This window comes from Colossoma macropomum, unplaced genomic scaffold (assembly GCF_904425465.1).
Source record: "Colossoma macropomum unplaced genomic scaffold, Colossoma_macropomum, whole genome shotgun sequence".
Taxonomy (NCBI): domain Eukaryota; kingdom Metazoa; phylum Chordata; class Actinopteri; order Characiformes; family Serrasalmidae; genus Colossoma; species Colossoma macropomum.
In genome coordinates, this window is record NW_023494804.1 from 25,229,654 (window position 1) to 25,246,067 (window position 16,414).

Consider the following 16,414-nt stretch of genomic DNA (forward strand, 5'->3'; position numbering starts at 1 on the left):
ATAAGGAAAAAAATCAGGTCATTGCACAACGGCCTAAAACTGGGAACCAATGTCATGACTCTGCATCTGTGTGTGTGAGATTCGCCCAGTAAGGTTAATAGTTTCATAACCTCATTTATTCTACTTGAAGTACCTTTATGAAGTATCATAGTTTAGGAACAAACCATCATCTCATTTATAGGAATAAATCTGTGTAGGACATGAATGTCTGTAGGTTATGTGCTGTTTCCTTTGGTGTTTTCAGTCCAAAATGGCGGCAGCGCTACCGCAGCACCATCTAGCGGCGGTTGTTAAAAAAGCACGGGAGTTTCGTCTCTTGTGTTCGTTGCTTTTGCTCCCCGGTCATGTCGACCTGAGAGAGGAAGTAAGGTCCCCTGAAAAACAAACGTGATTGGTTGCTGATCCGTGTCCGTCATAAATGAAGTACACTGATTGGATGAAAGCGCTTTTGCTAAGAGTTCTGCAACACGCTATTGGTCCAATCTCTGTTAGGCCCAGCTTCTTCGCAATATTTTCATAAAGTCCCGCTAAAGCTAGTTAGCTAACCTAAGCCTCGGTATTTTGGAGCCTAATGTTTATCGGGGCAGGGCGATGTCTCTTTGTCACGCATCTTTCGATGCGAGCTGAGCAAGCGTGGTAGCTTTGCGCTGTTTTGTTTTCGCCCAACTAGTTCTGTTAGTTCGGGATGTTTTTGCCCTTAACATGGAGACAAAACGAGGGGAGATTCCCAACGGCGTATTGGACGACCTTTGCAGGTAACGTGTAGTTAGTTAGTCTAGTGAAGCCAGGCTGAAGTCGGCGTCTTGTTCTCCAGCTGCTTATTCGAATTTTCCAGTTCCACCTTAAACGGAGCTGCATTTACATTCTGGCGCCAGTTTACCGTCCAAACTAGCCCTTACACAGCTAGCTAGCTCACCTAGCCAACTCGCCAGTTTACTATGTATTTTTCGGACATGCCTGTGCGGGTATTTCTCTAAGATTGTACACCTGAGAACAAACCGGACATCTGCCCCAGAATGTTTCAGCAGGAAAGGGACAAAACAGTGTTCTGGCTAATGTTGCATAGACTGTCCGACTTTGTGAAATAACTCCTGCTGGTGGTAGCTGATCGTTAAAGGGGCACTACAGACAAAATGAAACATATAACTATTGCTACATCTGTTGTAAACTATTTTTTGTTTAAAGACCAGAAAAACCCACTCCAGATGATGCATCTTGAAGGTGGGGGAACTTTTAAAAAGCTGCAAGCGGTTTGTCGGGGGCACACATGAGGACGGGCTCTTAGGTTGTTGTATATGCACAGTGCATGCTGGGTATTGTAGTGAAAGGAAATTGCTACAATTATACAAAATCGTGAATTCGGTCAAACCAGTGAGGCCGAGGGATGCATTACTGTGCTACAGAATACTAGCTAGCTACATAACCCAACAGATAACATTAAAAGCTGGTTTTAGGCTGCAATGCTCTTTTAAGCCTTGTGACTCTTTTGCACATCCCAGAGGTGGGTAGATGAGCTCCATATGATTGTTACTTAAGTGAATTAACGCTTTGAGTAAAAGTCACTACCAAAAAGATCTTAAAACATTCCTTAACCATCTTAAGTACTAACTTCTATTTAGATTTGCGGGGAAAATTATCAGTCCATCCAGCATAGTAACTGAAGATTGTCAGGCTCTGTCTGTCTCTCATTTTGGGATTTTTTTTGCTCTCAGATAAAAATTTAAAGCTTGAAACTAACAGGCAGTCCAAATGCTAAAGCATCAATACAGAACGTGAGTAGAAACTAAATGTGAACACCTGCAATGTAGTGAAGGAAAAGATGTAAATAAGTGTCTAAAAGTTACTTTAGAACTGCCTAAAAACGTAACTACTACTCAGCTCCGGCACATACAGAGTAGCTTTTTTTGACAGGGGTCTCTGCAAGCTGCTATGATTAGGAGTGACTGACAGCAGTAAACTCAGTAGTGATCCTGCTGTCTTAAAAGTGCCATAAATACTGGCTGCAACACAACATTTGTTAGTGATGCCACTTGAGTCTGTTGGCATGTATGTTGTTGTGCTGTTTATGTACAATGACATCCTTCTTTAGTCCTTATATTGGCAATGTTTCACTCTCTTTCTGAAGTGTTTTGTCACATTATAATATAATTCTAAGCTTATGTGTCTCTCCTGTAGTCGCTTCATCCTCCACATCCCCAGTGAAGAAAGGGACAATGCTATCAGAGTTTGCTTCCAGATTGAACTTGCCCATTGGTTTTACCTGGACTTCTACATGCAGAATACACCAGGATTACCTCAGTGTGGGATAAGGGACTTTGCCAAGGCTGATATCCTCTTGTGCTCAGCAACATTTGAACTGTATTCTGTGTAATCAGGTCAATTCAGTATCCTGACTGTAGTGTCATATTTTTTTCTAATTCTTTCAGTTATGCACTTGTGTCTTTTCCCAACCTGTTGTATATTTCCTTGACCTTTACGCTCACTTTTTAATCACTGTCCATTCCTGCTTCCACAAGGCGAGGATGTTCAGAAGGTTTTAGAGCAATGGAAAGAGTATAAGATGGGAGTTCCTACATATGGTGCAATTATTCTGGATGAAACCCTTGACAATGTGAGTAAAAATGCTTTGTTTAAGCTTGAAATATGTCTTTGCTTACAGGGGAGCTACAGCATTTTTAATTTCATCACAATTAAATTAAAAGATGTAAACAAATTAATTCAGGGTGGTCTGATGTGAAATGCTCAGTTCTAGAGAAACTTACCAAGAATTGTTCCCAGTGGTGTTGGTACGAACCAGATATCTGAGGAGTTTAATGCTTTTAACGAATTGGTCACACCATGCAACATTTAAAGTCCTAACAGGTTATAAGAAGTCTGGGTTTCTTTCTGACAGATTTTTTGCAGATTCATTTGGCATCCCAAATATTGAGGAATACACACAAAATGACTTTGGATTACATGTTACACAACTTTTAAGTACCATCCTAAACTTGTGCTAACACACACAATCTCTTGTTACTCAGAGATGCAGATAAACAAACATGAAGCAGCTTGCTGCTCCTGCTGTTTTTACTGCCTTTTGCACTGACACAGTAAAAAAGCAACAGGTGAAGCATATTTAGATGAAGTGCACATACTTGTGTGCCTTAAATTAAGGCCATTAAAAAGCTTCTATGTGCATGTCTGTTCTGCATTGTTCTTTATTTAATCGCTGTATTTATTTCTTCTGCAACCCCAGTTTTCATTGGCTGATGGAGGAATCAAGTCTGTATCATTGATTATTGAGATTACATCCAGAATCTAGCCCAAACAATAAAATATTTAAAATTAAATTTGATGTACTCTGACTGCTCTGATACACAATCGGTGAGCAATCAGTAGGCATTGTAAGAAAAAACAGTACCCAAAAGATTTTCAGTTTTACCACTGTTTTACTGTTTTCAACAATTTATATAAAAACTCAGAAGAAACATGTAGTTCACTGGTCATTTCGGAGAGCAAACACACACACACACACACACACACACACACACACACACACACACACACACACACGCACACACTAAGCTGCTTATCCTTGTGGGTTGCTGAGGCCTATCACAGGAGTTGTGGGGTGGGAGGCAGGAAACACCCAGGACAGGTCACCAGTTCATCACAGGGCAGACACACAGACATAAACATTCACACACACATTCACACCTCATGGCAATTTAGCATCTCCAGTTCAGCTGACTGCATGTCTTTGGACTGTGAGGAAACCGGAGCACCCGGAGGAAACCCACACAGACACAGGGAGAACATCCAAACTCGGGATAGCTGACAAATTGGCTATATTTTTGTTGACATTGTAAACCATGATTCCAGGTTCACTGTCATTGTAAAGGCAATCTAAATCTTTGTTTCTTTACAACGAACCATTTCACATCAAACTACTCTGAATAGCTGTGTTTACATCTTAACCACTGAATTATGCAGAAATGTAGAAAAATAAGTGGAATTCTCCTTTACGCTTGAGTGCTAAATCTGGCATGTTTACATCATGAATTAACAATATTGATTAGTATGTGCTGTCTCTGTTAAATAAAAAAATAAAGTAAAGCCTTCCATACAATTTTCATGTAGGTATTACTGGTGCAAGGATACCTTGCTAAATCAGGGTGGGGCTTTCCTAAAGGCAAAGTCAATGAGGACGAGGCACCCCATGACTGTGCTGTACGAGAGGTAAGTTGATCTACTGAGGAGCCTCACTTTGCATTTGCTTTTTAGAAGCAGCAGAGTAATCTGTTGTCTCAGTATTTGTTGATAATGCTGCGTAGATGTTTTAAAGATGTCGGAACGTCTTATTGTCTCCCTTCTGCTGTAGGTTTTGGAGGAAACTGGTTTTGACATCCGAAACCGCATCTGTAAAGATACGTACATTGAGCAAAAAATCACAGATCAGCTGGCTCGCCTGTATATAATACCTGGGGTTCCAAAGGACACAAAGTTTAACCCCAAAACCAGGAAAGAAATAAGGGTACAGTATTTTAGGTCTTTTAAAACCCACTAACTGGTATCCTGTTGTTTCAAGACATTAGGAAAAATGTAATGTAAATACACCTTTTTCTTCTTGTTACTTCTAATAGAACATTGAATGGTTTTCTGTTGATAAACTGCCATGTCACAGAAATGACATGACGCCAAAATCCAAGCTGGGTCTGGCTCCCAACAAGTTTTTCATGGCAATTCCTTTTATGAAGTATGACGTTTTATTCTCCTCTTCACCCATTTTAATGTTCTTCATTCTTATACTCTGGTGCAAAATGAATCTGAGTACAACTCTCCTTCTCACAGACAACTCAGAGAATGGATCGCCAAGAATAAATTTGAATCAACTAGCAGTGATGAAGATTTTTTGTCCAATGGTAGCACTCCATGCAAACCTTTTCGGTAAGAAAATATCGCAGTGTACTCAGTACCCCTATTCACTAATTGTCATAATCCTAGACATGGACCCATGGTGTGAAAACACACTCACTACCGCATTTCAGTTGATGGTGAGATGATGAGTCCAGACACTACTAGAGAATTCATAATGATTTGGATTGATCAAGGCTATGTTAATTGTCACTATAGAGAAATCTACCAGTTATTTTGTCAGTTAATTGAGTAATCAGAGTTTAAAAAAGGAAACAATAAAAAAATACTTAACAAACCATGTATATGATTTTAAAGATTCTAAAAACACATATTAATGGAAAAATGAAAAAAATCTAGAAAGCATGTAAATGATTTCATTAAATATAAATATTTGTTGTTTAAAGCACTATATGGCAAAAGTACAAATCATTTTCTATTTGGCTCCATCAGGGTCTGTTTCTCAGGAATATCGGTTGTTCCAAAACACAAGTCTGGGTAGCTAAAAGAATGCTTAAAGAACACAAAAACTTCCAAAGAAGACTTGTAAAGAAAATCAAATCTGATTTGTCCACTTTCTATCTGCATCTGATTTGTCATGAAGTTGCCAGCATGTCAGTTTGTCTTCACCTTGTTTCCTTCCTTCAGCTCCAAACCCAGACGCACACAGATGTTGCTGGAGGCATCTCCAGGTGATGGCTGGATAAAGCAAAAGCAACAGAAAGCTTTTGGACAGCCTGGTCAATGTGAGCTTGCAGACTTTCTTAAAGTCAAGGTTAGTGTTTATATACCTTAATATATGTATTTTCTTTTACTTAGCTGCATGGGCAGTGAATGAACTAGTTTACATATAACACGTAATGTATGTATTATAATTGGCAAAATATCACAATCTTTACTGACCAAGATATTGATACCTCAAGTATCGTATGGTTTAAAATGAGCTATTTTTAAATTGAAACACAGATCACATCACATCACTCGAGATAACCATCTAAAAGTAGGCTACTCAAAGACTCTGTTACTCCACATGAAGAAATACACAGTTAACATCACATCACACAGTGTGAGTGTGTACTGTGTCAGGATAGGTTTGCTACAGATTTTTCTGCTGATATCAGCCTGATTCTGATACCCCTCGATACCGTTGTTTCTAGTATGTATGAAATGATAAGTAAATATTTTACTTATCAGGCCACTGATGGTAAAATACAGTTTTGTATCAGCTCTACCACAAATCTCTATAGTCCAGGATTTTTTCTGCAGCTTTATCTGAGAAAAACATAATTAAATGGCCGATCAGTGTGAGCAGATATGTGTATGGAATTTAGAGACATGGATGATCATGTCCTGGAAAATAAACTCGCACACCTCAATCTTGACTGTACTGCAAGACAACCAGAAGAGGGCAATGTAGTGATGCATTTGTGCCCACAATAATTTAGATTTTGTAAATGTCAGTGTGTTATGTGAAACTTGTAGATGTGAAGTAATATGTCACTGTGATGTAATTAAGTGATTTGTGTATTACAGTTACATTCTGTAATTTAAATATGTATGATTTAGTTTTACATTTTCAACTAAATGTTGCTACTTAGTTATGTAAAGTGTGCTAGATCTGCACAGAAAGATCAGCAGTGGAACAGCAATAAACCTCTTCTTGTGATCTTTCTGCAGAACCACAATGTGAAAGGCAATGGGAAGAAGCACCAGGATTCCCCCATTATGAAAAAAAGGACAAATGAGATCAGTAATCAGCAGGTACATGTATTCCTGGTTTACCAATTGTGACAGTAATACTGAACTGTAACCTCCCAGCCTCATTTATTTTGGTAATCTTTACATCTTTTCTTGTAGAAAGATGAGAAAAAGCTTCAGCCCAGAAGACTACAGGACAAATTTGATGCAGGTACATCTACACACTAGTTGTGTGTGTGGTGTTTTTTTTGTTTGTTTGTTTTAGTTGATTAATTAGACTAAAATGACTGTCAATTGGGAATATATTTATGCCTTTGTGGAACAGTTGGCAATTTAAGGAATTTATTACTCCAATTATGATTACAATAGATTTCTTTACAAGTATACTATGTTTTCAGTCAGTGTACATTTCAGAACTCTGGCCAAAGCTCTAAAGCCAGCAGTATACTTCAAACAAAAATGATGTCTCTGTACAAAACAGTGTCCTTTTGGCCAAAATGCTGCAGTGGTTTGAGTTTGTGTGGTGTGCTGTGCGCTGTTTGCTGAACAGAACCCCTGACCACCATGTTGTTAATTCTGAGACCTCCCTCTGACTTTGACAGGTTGTAATCACAGCATCATTGGTTCTGAAACCTCCGCTTGACTGTGATTTGTCTGCTGCACAAAACAGACTTCTAGTTTTTTAAAGTATTGTTTTGACAGTGTTTATCCGTAGTTTGTTTTCATTTGGTTCTTTTGACGTTTCACACATACTGGCAACTTAACCCTCTCCAGGTGGCTAATATGTAATTCTGAGTAGGATAATGACGATGATAATGCATTATCTGCTATGTCCCATTTATCACTTGGATTATCATAAAAGGCTGGGTAGGGTTTAAGATTACCTAAGATAACTGTCAATGTCTTGAAGTTAAGACTGATAAGATGGACATAATAAAGCACATCATTCAGAACTAGAAAGGTTCAAAGACAATTTCTGAACTTGGACTTTAATTAACGTTTACTGACCTAAGTATTTTAAGTACTTCGGGTCATACCATGAAGTAAAATGTCATACTGGAGCAGAAGGCGGCTTCTGATTGATTTTGCAAACCTCTTATGTGTGTGGTCATTAGAGATGACCCAGTTTGGTGGGGACAGGTGTTTTATTGTTTTATATGACAATCACAGAACATGGGGAGATGCTTTTTATTGCGTATTTCAAATCAACATTTATATTGGTTCTGTCTGAAAGGGAAATTCCACTAACTTTTCAAAGTTTCTGCATATTGCACTGGTTAGGATGTAAATAAAGTCAATCAGAGTGATTTGATGAAATGGTGCATTGTAGAGATGGGACTTTGATTTGTTTAGTGTTGGTGATGAGGGAATTAGGGGTCACCATGTCTACAATGCAAATATAGCCATTTGTTTTACTGTCCAAAATGATAAGTGCACCTGCATGTCTTTTATTTGTAACGTTGATGATGGTGAAATAGGAGAAATCTAAAAAAAAAAAAATGGGTTCTCTCGGGGACTTTTGTATCAATTCCCTGAATGTACCTCTGGATTAAAAAAAAGAAACACATTTTAGGGCAAAGCCATCTTAAAATAAAGTCTTAGGCCTCAGTTTATTCATAACCATTTCATATAAAAACTTTGCGAGGGAGCTTTTAGAGTCATTAAATGCTTTGGACGTCTGGTTCCTAGCTCCACGTCTGTTAACAATTCTGAGCAGGTAAGTTTCTCTAGAACAGAGCATTTCAAATTAAACCACTCTGAATGATGATGTTTACATCATAACCACTTCATTATGCAAGCATTAAGACAAATCTGTGGAATTCCACTTTAAAGTGCTTCTCTTCTGTTAGAGTTTCATACTGATAAATCTTTTTTCTACTTTAACCACATTGAGCCTTTTTTCCACCCGCAGATGCAGCGAGTGATGTGCATGGCTCGAATGGACAGTCAGATTCTTCCTATGGTGAATACGAGCAGATTTTCTCCTCAAAGTCCTTCCTCAGCTTCAAGTTCGACCGGGAGGCAATCATGAAGTCGTGCTTTGAATCCTGAAGCTATCGGCTGCCCTTATTTCACTTACTTCATTTTTAGAGACATGATCTGTTGCACCTTGAGCCACTCTGGCTAACTCACTCAGTCATAACATATTTTTCCCTGTTCTTTCATACAAGGGTGGTCATTATAGAATGGGTGTTGGACCAATATGACAAATAAAGTGAGGTACTACTTTCTGTATACGTGGCTCTGAAATGCTGAGGGTCTTTTAGCTTGGAATGTGGCTGTAAAAGTATATACCCAGTCATGGGTTTGTCCCCACACACAGTCACACTTCCTACTGGGCTTTAACACATTTGGTGCGCTCAGTAGTTTATTAGGTTTATTAAAGTCCCAATCATAATGAATTGCACCTTACAGACCAGGTTTAGTATTGAAACAGTAAAGGCTTTTGAATTATGGCAGTGCTCTTAGTGAAATCTGTGGTGTTTTGGCTGAGAGTCTGTCAAATAGATTCAGAGCTAATCTCACAATGGTTTAGGTGCTGCTTAAGCTATTTCTGATGAGGTGTTAAATTCAGGTTCTTGTACTAGTCCATGCTTTAATGATTGTAATTTTTTAAAACATTGTACACCACTGGATACTAGTGAGACCCTGCCTCCTGATGCATTTCTAACTGTTACAGTCGTATGTAAAAGTTTGAATTTTCTGCAACTTTTAGAGTGAAAAATATCTGTTTATTTGCTGAGTTTAACATATTGAGAAATGTGTTTTGTACATGCCACATTGTTTTATTTTTTCCCATTAGCTTAAATTCAGTAAATAAACAGTATTGTAATTATGCACTGTTATCTTGTGTTAACTTATTTTCATTTATAAAATAAACAAACGTAATTTTGCATACGACTGTACTAATAGGCCAAATTGTTTCATGTAGTAAGTCATGTAAGGGCTAGTGAGACAGAATGTAGGTTTGATGTATGTTTAAGTCCCTTGCAGTATGTTATAAAGCCTTTTGGACAAAATTAGCTCTTATCATCTGAACTTAATATAACAAAGCCTTGCCTTTAATAAATCTGTCGTTTCGCCTCCAGAACTAGTAACTAAGATGTCATAAATTTGATGTTGCTCACAGAATAAAGAGCTACCCCGTCTTCTCTACAAGTTAGATGCAACAAGTTGCTTCTCAGAGGCAACAGCTATTCTGAGCCACAGAAGCCTGGTACTGTAGTCTTGGTTGATGCTAATGCTACAGCTACACAATACATTGCCTTTCATTATTTTGGATCCACTAAGGATACATCAACATCCTGCTGTGTTCTGCTTGTCATAACTGTTCACACAATTGTATTTGATCCTGTCTACCTAACACTGTCATAACCAAGCCATAAACATATCATGGCAGATGTTATATGACAGATTTTGTTCAGTGTTGTTACCAATACTAGTAATTGTTATGACAGTTTATTGCTGTATAATCTAGTTAGCTGTCTTGACCGTTAACTTATAGCAACGTGACACTAATTCATGTAGTCACAACTCATGTTTACGGCATAGTCATGTCAATGTTATGTAGCAGGGATCAAGTGAGGTATTACTATGATTGCTTTTTGATAATCAGACTACATAATCGCTGTATTGTCTGCTAAACCATCAACCACTGTTTCACCCTCGAACGTGAAGCTTTTAAGTGTCATTTATATTATGTTTCTGCTTTTTTCCTTTTTTTTTAAAGAGGCATCTGTATTTTTTAATCATGCTGAAACTGCTGCTGGTGGAGTTTTACATTCGAGTCCTGTGCGAGATAATGATTTGCGCCCCCTTCCGTTTGCATATTTCTCTGATTTTCATGTCTCTGTGAAAGTGGCACTGACATTTTTCAATAGTGAACTGCAGTCTGGAAATCCCTTCACCTTTATGCAAAAGGATTTACACTGTGTATGTTAATCTGGTCGTTTTCATTTTCTCTGTGTATGTATGTGATGCTTTTTTGTTTTGTTTTGTTTTGTTTGCTTTTTTTAAAATAAATATACAGTTCTCTTTGGCAGTAATGGCAGTTTCTTCCTGACATCATTTAGAAAGCAGAGTTTGTCTCTTTCTCAAGGAAGCTGAGCAGCACCACACATTCAGATGCATGTTGTTTGTCCTTGATAGGAAGATAAGTTCTCCCAGAGGAGTGCTGCTCTCCACAGATGGGACAGGGAGCCTTATTTACACTGTTGTCATAGAAAGACTTGCTGTCCATCAGAGCTCTTTACCATTCTTCAGGACTTGTCCACTCTGACCATTTTTATTGTGATCTATTAATGCCACAGTTTTCAAAAAGGTTCTATATAGCACAAAAAGCGTTCTTCTGTTGACATCATAACAATACCAGAACCCTTTTCAAAAAGATTCTGTACAGAACCATGTACAACACATTCTCCATCAATTTGAAGAACAGTTATTCATGCAAATGGTTCTCAGTGTTCATGGTTCAATATAGGGCCAGTCTTTTGTAAAGAACCACGAAGAACCTTTTTTTTTATAAGCACATACATGTGAAATTTAAAGGGCAGCTACCAACTTGTGCTGATCTCAGTTTGCCTTCAAACCTTTTTCTTTCCTTTTTAACCAGCCACAGGCACATCACAAATGTCCAGTTTGCAACATATTTATTTATTCATTCATTTATTTATTTGCAACAAATTTAGGTTGTTTTTTTAATATTTTTTTTTCAAACAGAAAAAATGTATAATGTGTATGTTTAAATGAAAGTTGCTCAGCAGCATGTGACTGCAGCTGTTGTGTCTAAACTGCTTTGCCCTGGCCCAGTTCTTGTCAAATTCATGAAATTGTTATGAAAAGGGGCGACAGTGTTTTGGAAACAGCCAAATAGTAAATGCTTTTGGGAAGCGTTTCAGGAAAAGCAGGATTGGTGAGAAAACTGATTTTGAGGGAAATGACATTGTGTGAATGTATTGTACGGTTTTAATAAATTACACTCAGAGTTAGGAGGAATACTAGTAGTGATGGCTGATTACCACATACACTGTATTCAGTAACGTATTCCTTAATGGTACATAGAAAAATGGGTAACCCTTTACTCGAACTCTGTGTTCTGTTTTTACGCATGCGCAGACTGAGACATCCGAAAGAAATCCGAGTAAGAGTTTACAAGCACTAAGAAATCTGATTACTGAGCTAAAATCCATCTATCTTTATCAGATTTCCTAATCATATTTTAGAGCTTACGCCGATATAAGAATCGGAGTGTGCTGTTTAGATGACCATTTGAATAATCAGATAACTGCAGAAATTGTGATTGGATTATTGAGTGCATGTAAACGCACTCAGTGTCATGGTGCCATTATTGCTAATTTTCTTGAAAAATATTATAATGTTAATTTCATAACTAGAGTACACTTAACGTGTGACATAAGGTCTCATGACAATTAACTAATGGAAACGTTATATTACTGAACAAAGTCTCTTAGCGCACTAAATTACAGCATTTAACTTCTGCCATGACATGCTTATGTCAGTGTTATTTAACAGGGATCAACTGTACCAAAAGGTATTTAGAATTTATTTAGACCATGGCCACAGTTCCTCACTTCTGCTGTTTGTCATCTTTCTCCTTCTGATTCTTCTGTTAATGTTTCAAAATGTGCTTATCATTTAAACGTGTCTTCAAAATTCTCAACCTTTTTCTTTGCTCTCACCTGCTTCAGTCGCCACTGAGAATAAAGCAGTGGGACAGGCTTAAAGCTTGTAGGAAACAAATTTCATCACTTTCAACTGGATGAATAACAACCATGACCTGAACTAGCTAAATGTTTTTAAAAAACAAGCAATTTTGAACAGTGGAAAAGTAGCACTCCCTCACTCAATCTGCTTTTGATATTCTACCATACCACCTTTAATTCTGTCCTCTGAAACAATGGTGTTCCTTATTTAATACTGCCTTTTCACAGTGTAAAATGGATGGAGTACAGTCACTTACGTACAGTCAGAGTTATTATAGTTCACAAAAACTATACCTCCCTGGCCAAATGACATGTTTTGTTAATTTTCTAAGTGAAAATAAGTTAACACATCCTCCACAGAGAACACACTTAAATATGGCATTTTTCTGCTCATGTTAGTGCACAACTTCTCTTTTCAACATGTTATTATAAAAAATAAAATATAAAATGTGCATAGGCCATATTTTCTAAACAGTAATTTCCATTTTCCAGTTTCACTGGAAATCCAAACTCTCCAAGCCATGCAATTATCTTTGGATTAATGTTTAATAAGTGTGTTATGTCTGCTGCTTGAGAAAATCTCAGCAAATCTCAGTTTAACCTCTGACTCATACTTTTCTGACCTGGAAGCTACAGTTTTGCTAACAGCTGTTATGTCTGCTTCATGAGAAAAACCCGGAAAATCTCTGACTAATATCTTTCTACTCATCTTCAAGCCTAATCGAGCCTTTTTTTGCCAGCAATATAATGGAAGTTTCAGGAATACATATTCGGACTACAGAAATTAAATATTCAGTTACATTTTGTAAATGCAGTATTCAGAATACAGTTACTTTTTGCATTTAAATAAAAAAAACATAAAATTAACTATTAAATAAAAAAACAATACTACTACAATATTCAAAAGAAACACCATCAATGTATGTTTGATAACTGTTTTAAAATCAGCAAATGGCATTCAGCATGTTAGCTAGACAAATTCTACCAGGGATCTCAGTTAACAGCTTCTTTACAAACACCAAAGTTCCTGCTAAAGCCTGAGTAGACTGATAAATCAATGTGATTAGTTATTAATCTCAGTGTTACTGAGCTCTGCTAAAGCCTGAGTAGACTGATAAATCAATGTGATGATCCGTTATTAATCTCAGTGTTACTGAGCTCTACTAAAGCCTGAGTAGACTGATAAATCAATGTGATGATCCGTTATTAATCTCAGTGTTACTGAGCTCTACTAAAGCCTGAGTAGACTGATAAATGAGTTTAATTATCAGTTATTAATCTCAGTGTTACTGAGCTCTGCATTTTTTTATGAAACATATTAACAGTATAATTATATGACAGAAAACTGCCAACAAGTAACAATGAGTATGTTACTTTTTTATGTACAGGAACAGCACACATTACCGAATACAAACAGGACAGTGTACTCAGTCATCACTACTTTTCGAAGTATTGTGCCCAACCCTGTCTATTAGCAGCAGCCCCTGCAGGACATTAAACTGCAAAGTGATTGTTTTAGACCCGCTCGCTCAGCTGGAATGTGTCTAGGTCAGTGTGTAATTGAAATGACAGAGGCTACTCATTAAAATTGCTCACAGTAGAGCATGCATTAAATTAGAGATTATAAAGGCAGATTGTGGCTAATGGCCGTTTTGACGTCCAAACATACTCAGTACATCATCACTGTCATGACAAAATCTACATTTATTTAGCATTTTTTAAGTTTTAATGTTGTGCGTCATTTGAAAACACCAGCTGCCATTTACACTATGATGAATGGATCAACGGAAATGGGCCAAAAATGACTTTTGTTACATTAACATAGAATAAAAGTTTTTGGACCAGTGTTTTTTTTCCTTCTCCTGAAAAGTTACAGAGGTTCTGTTAGGATGGTGATGATATACTGTTAATCCACCAATCAAGACTGTTCACAACTCTCAAGAAAAGGTTGACGTGATGGATGGACTCACAAGTCTTGAAATTTCCAAAATTTAACAAGGTTAAATCTAAAAATATCAAAATTAGAAACAAGCTATCAGTATCTGAAGTGTAGGAAACAGTGAAACATGGAAAAAAGAAAAACAATAGCTTATAGTTAATGTTTCATGTCAGACTCATGTGTACATTTAGCACATATTTTAATTGTTCTTTTGTGGCCTGATATTTCAACGTGCTGTACAAGGTTTTATATGAGGCGGTTCAGATGTTATATGGTTTATAGCTCACTGTTTCGCAAAAGGATGTGATACTTTGCAGGCTTTTGTTTTGAAATATTTGTAGTCCATCTGTGGGGTTTATAACCAGAGCTCAGCAGAATTAAGATGCTTTAACACTTGAAACATCATATATCGAATTCAAATCTTTGACCTCAGAATCAGAAATCACATTGAAGTTTAAAAAATGAGTATCCTTACACTCCTACACATGGGATGCTCTTGCCTTGACCTAGACCTGTTTCTCTAAAAGACGTGCTGGCTCAGTTTCTCCTGTTGTTGGCATTTTTTCCTCTCACTGGCTCTTCCAGGAATGAGAGTGAAAGAGGGGCAGAGTAATGTGATCTGCTCCAGACTCTACACACCATCTTAGTTAAACAGGGGTCACTCACTGGCTTAGTCTTGGACTTTTATGCTGAGTGAAACCGAGAATCGGGCTGTAGTCTATTTTATCGCGATCATTTAAGTCTTTCTTCTCTGATTGAACACTAGTCTGTTCAGAGTTTCGAAACAGTTACTACACAACTTTTTATAACGCGTTGAAAACCACTGTAGAATACTGGAAAGGCTAAGTGTCAGATGAGCTGTTGGAGAACTACTGTGAAGGTGAATCTAGAAGAGAGAGAATATTTAACATTCAATGTGTGCTAAAATGCATTTAACCAAACTGGGTTCCACTTGATCTCCACTGAAAGCTTTTAGCATATGTCTCCTCTCTTACTAACATGTTAGTGCTTCATCGGTGCATTTGTTTGCATTTTCAGATTGTGAACACTGATCTCACAGAAAAAATACGAGAGTCTCCTGAATAACGGTGTGAAGCGGTGCTGCTCCTGGGGACCCGCTGCCTTGATTGCAAGTTGTATTGTTTGATAGAAGAGTTTACTTTAGGTTTATGCAATGCTTTGTAAGGATTTGATGATTTCATGAAGAAAATTGGTCATTTTGCTCAGCAAACCTATGATTAGCTCTGTGTTAATGTGACTTCTGAATGGATTAAAGAAAACAAGAAAAACAATAAGGCAAAGATGAATTCGGTACCACAGTCTGAGTGGCCTGAGTGGTCCATTGTTTCTCCAGATCCAGAGAATATTGTTTTTTGTGCTCAAGGTCAAAGGGCAAAAACACCTCCATTTTCAACTCTTTTGCCCCTAAAAAAAGTGAAAAAATAAAGTAGACAAAATTCCCCCAAAACACATCAATATACATGAACTTTTAAATGTAATAAATCAATGTTACAGGAATGGTTCACTGAAAAATAACAGTTTTCCCTCAATTTTTTGATGAACTAAGAAATGTTTAGTGTCTGAAGTTTTTTTAATTTTGCTGTAGAGCTGCGAGGCTAATATTACAGCAGTCTATCAGTTCCATTACTTTTAATCTACATCAGCCTTCAGCTACATTAAAATGCCTCTGAATCTCAGTGAGCGAGGGTAAACATTACCCCTTAAACAGTATTGCGTTCTACCCTGATCATGTTCCAGTGTTTGTGTAATCAAACACACGAGACTTTACGGCCACTTTAACAACAAACAGCACCTTCAGTCCCTCCCAGATTACACACACTGACCTGAATTTCACTCACTGTCGGTGTGTCTGTTACGAAAGTTTGACTGATTAGATTAGAATTCATTCAGTCTTCACACGACTGTAAATCAAGAGGGAAACAGAGAGAGAGAGAGATTGTCTGTGTGTGTGAGACAGATTGTGTGTGTGTGTGTGTGTGTGTGTGTGAGAGAGAGAGAGATATTGTGTGTGTGAGAGAGACAGAGTGTGCGTGTGTGTAAGACAGAAAAGGAGAAAGAGAGACAGAGGGAGAAGAAGAAAAGGTGTGTGTGTGAGAAAGAGAGATTGTGTGTATGTGTGTGTGAGAGAGTGATTGTG

At 37.5% G+C, this 16,414-nt stretch overlaps 1 protein-coding gene across 1 annotated transcript; it reads left to right on the plus strand.

Annotated features, from left to right (window-relative positions):
• The first annotated feature begins 507 nt into the window (after positions 1-507).
• dcp2 (decapping mRNA 2) lies at positions 508-10,647 on the plus strand. Its single transcript, XM_036595325.1, has 11 exons — positions 508-755; positions 2,176-2,327; positions 2,484-2,611; positions 4,123-4,221; positions 4,364-4,516; positions 4,626-4,738; positions 4,834-4,929; positions 5,545-5,671; positions 6,574-6,657; positions 6,754-6,805; positions 8,507-10,647. The coding sequence occupies exons 1-11, from the start codon at positions 703-705 to the stop codon at positions 8,644-8,646; spliced, it is 1,197 nt and encodes a 398-aa protein (XP_036451218.1). The 5' UTR covers positions 508-702; the 3' UTR covers positions 8,647-10,647.
• Positions 10,648-16,414: the final 5,767 nt, after the last annotated feature.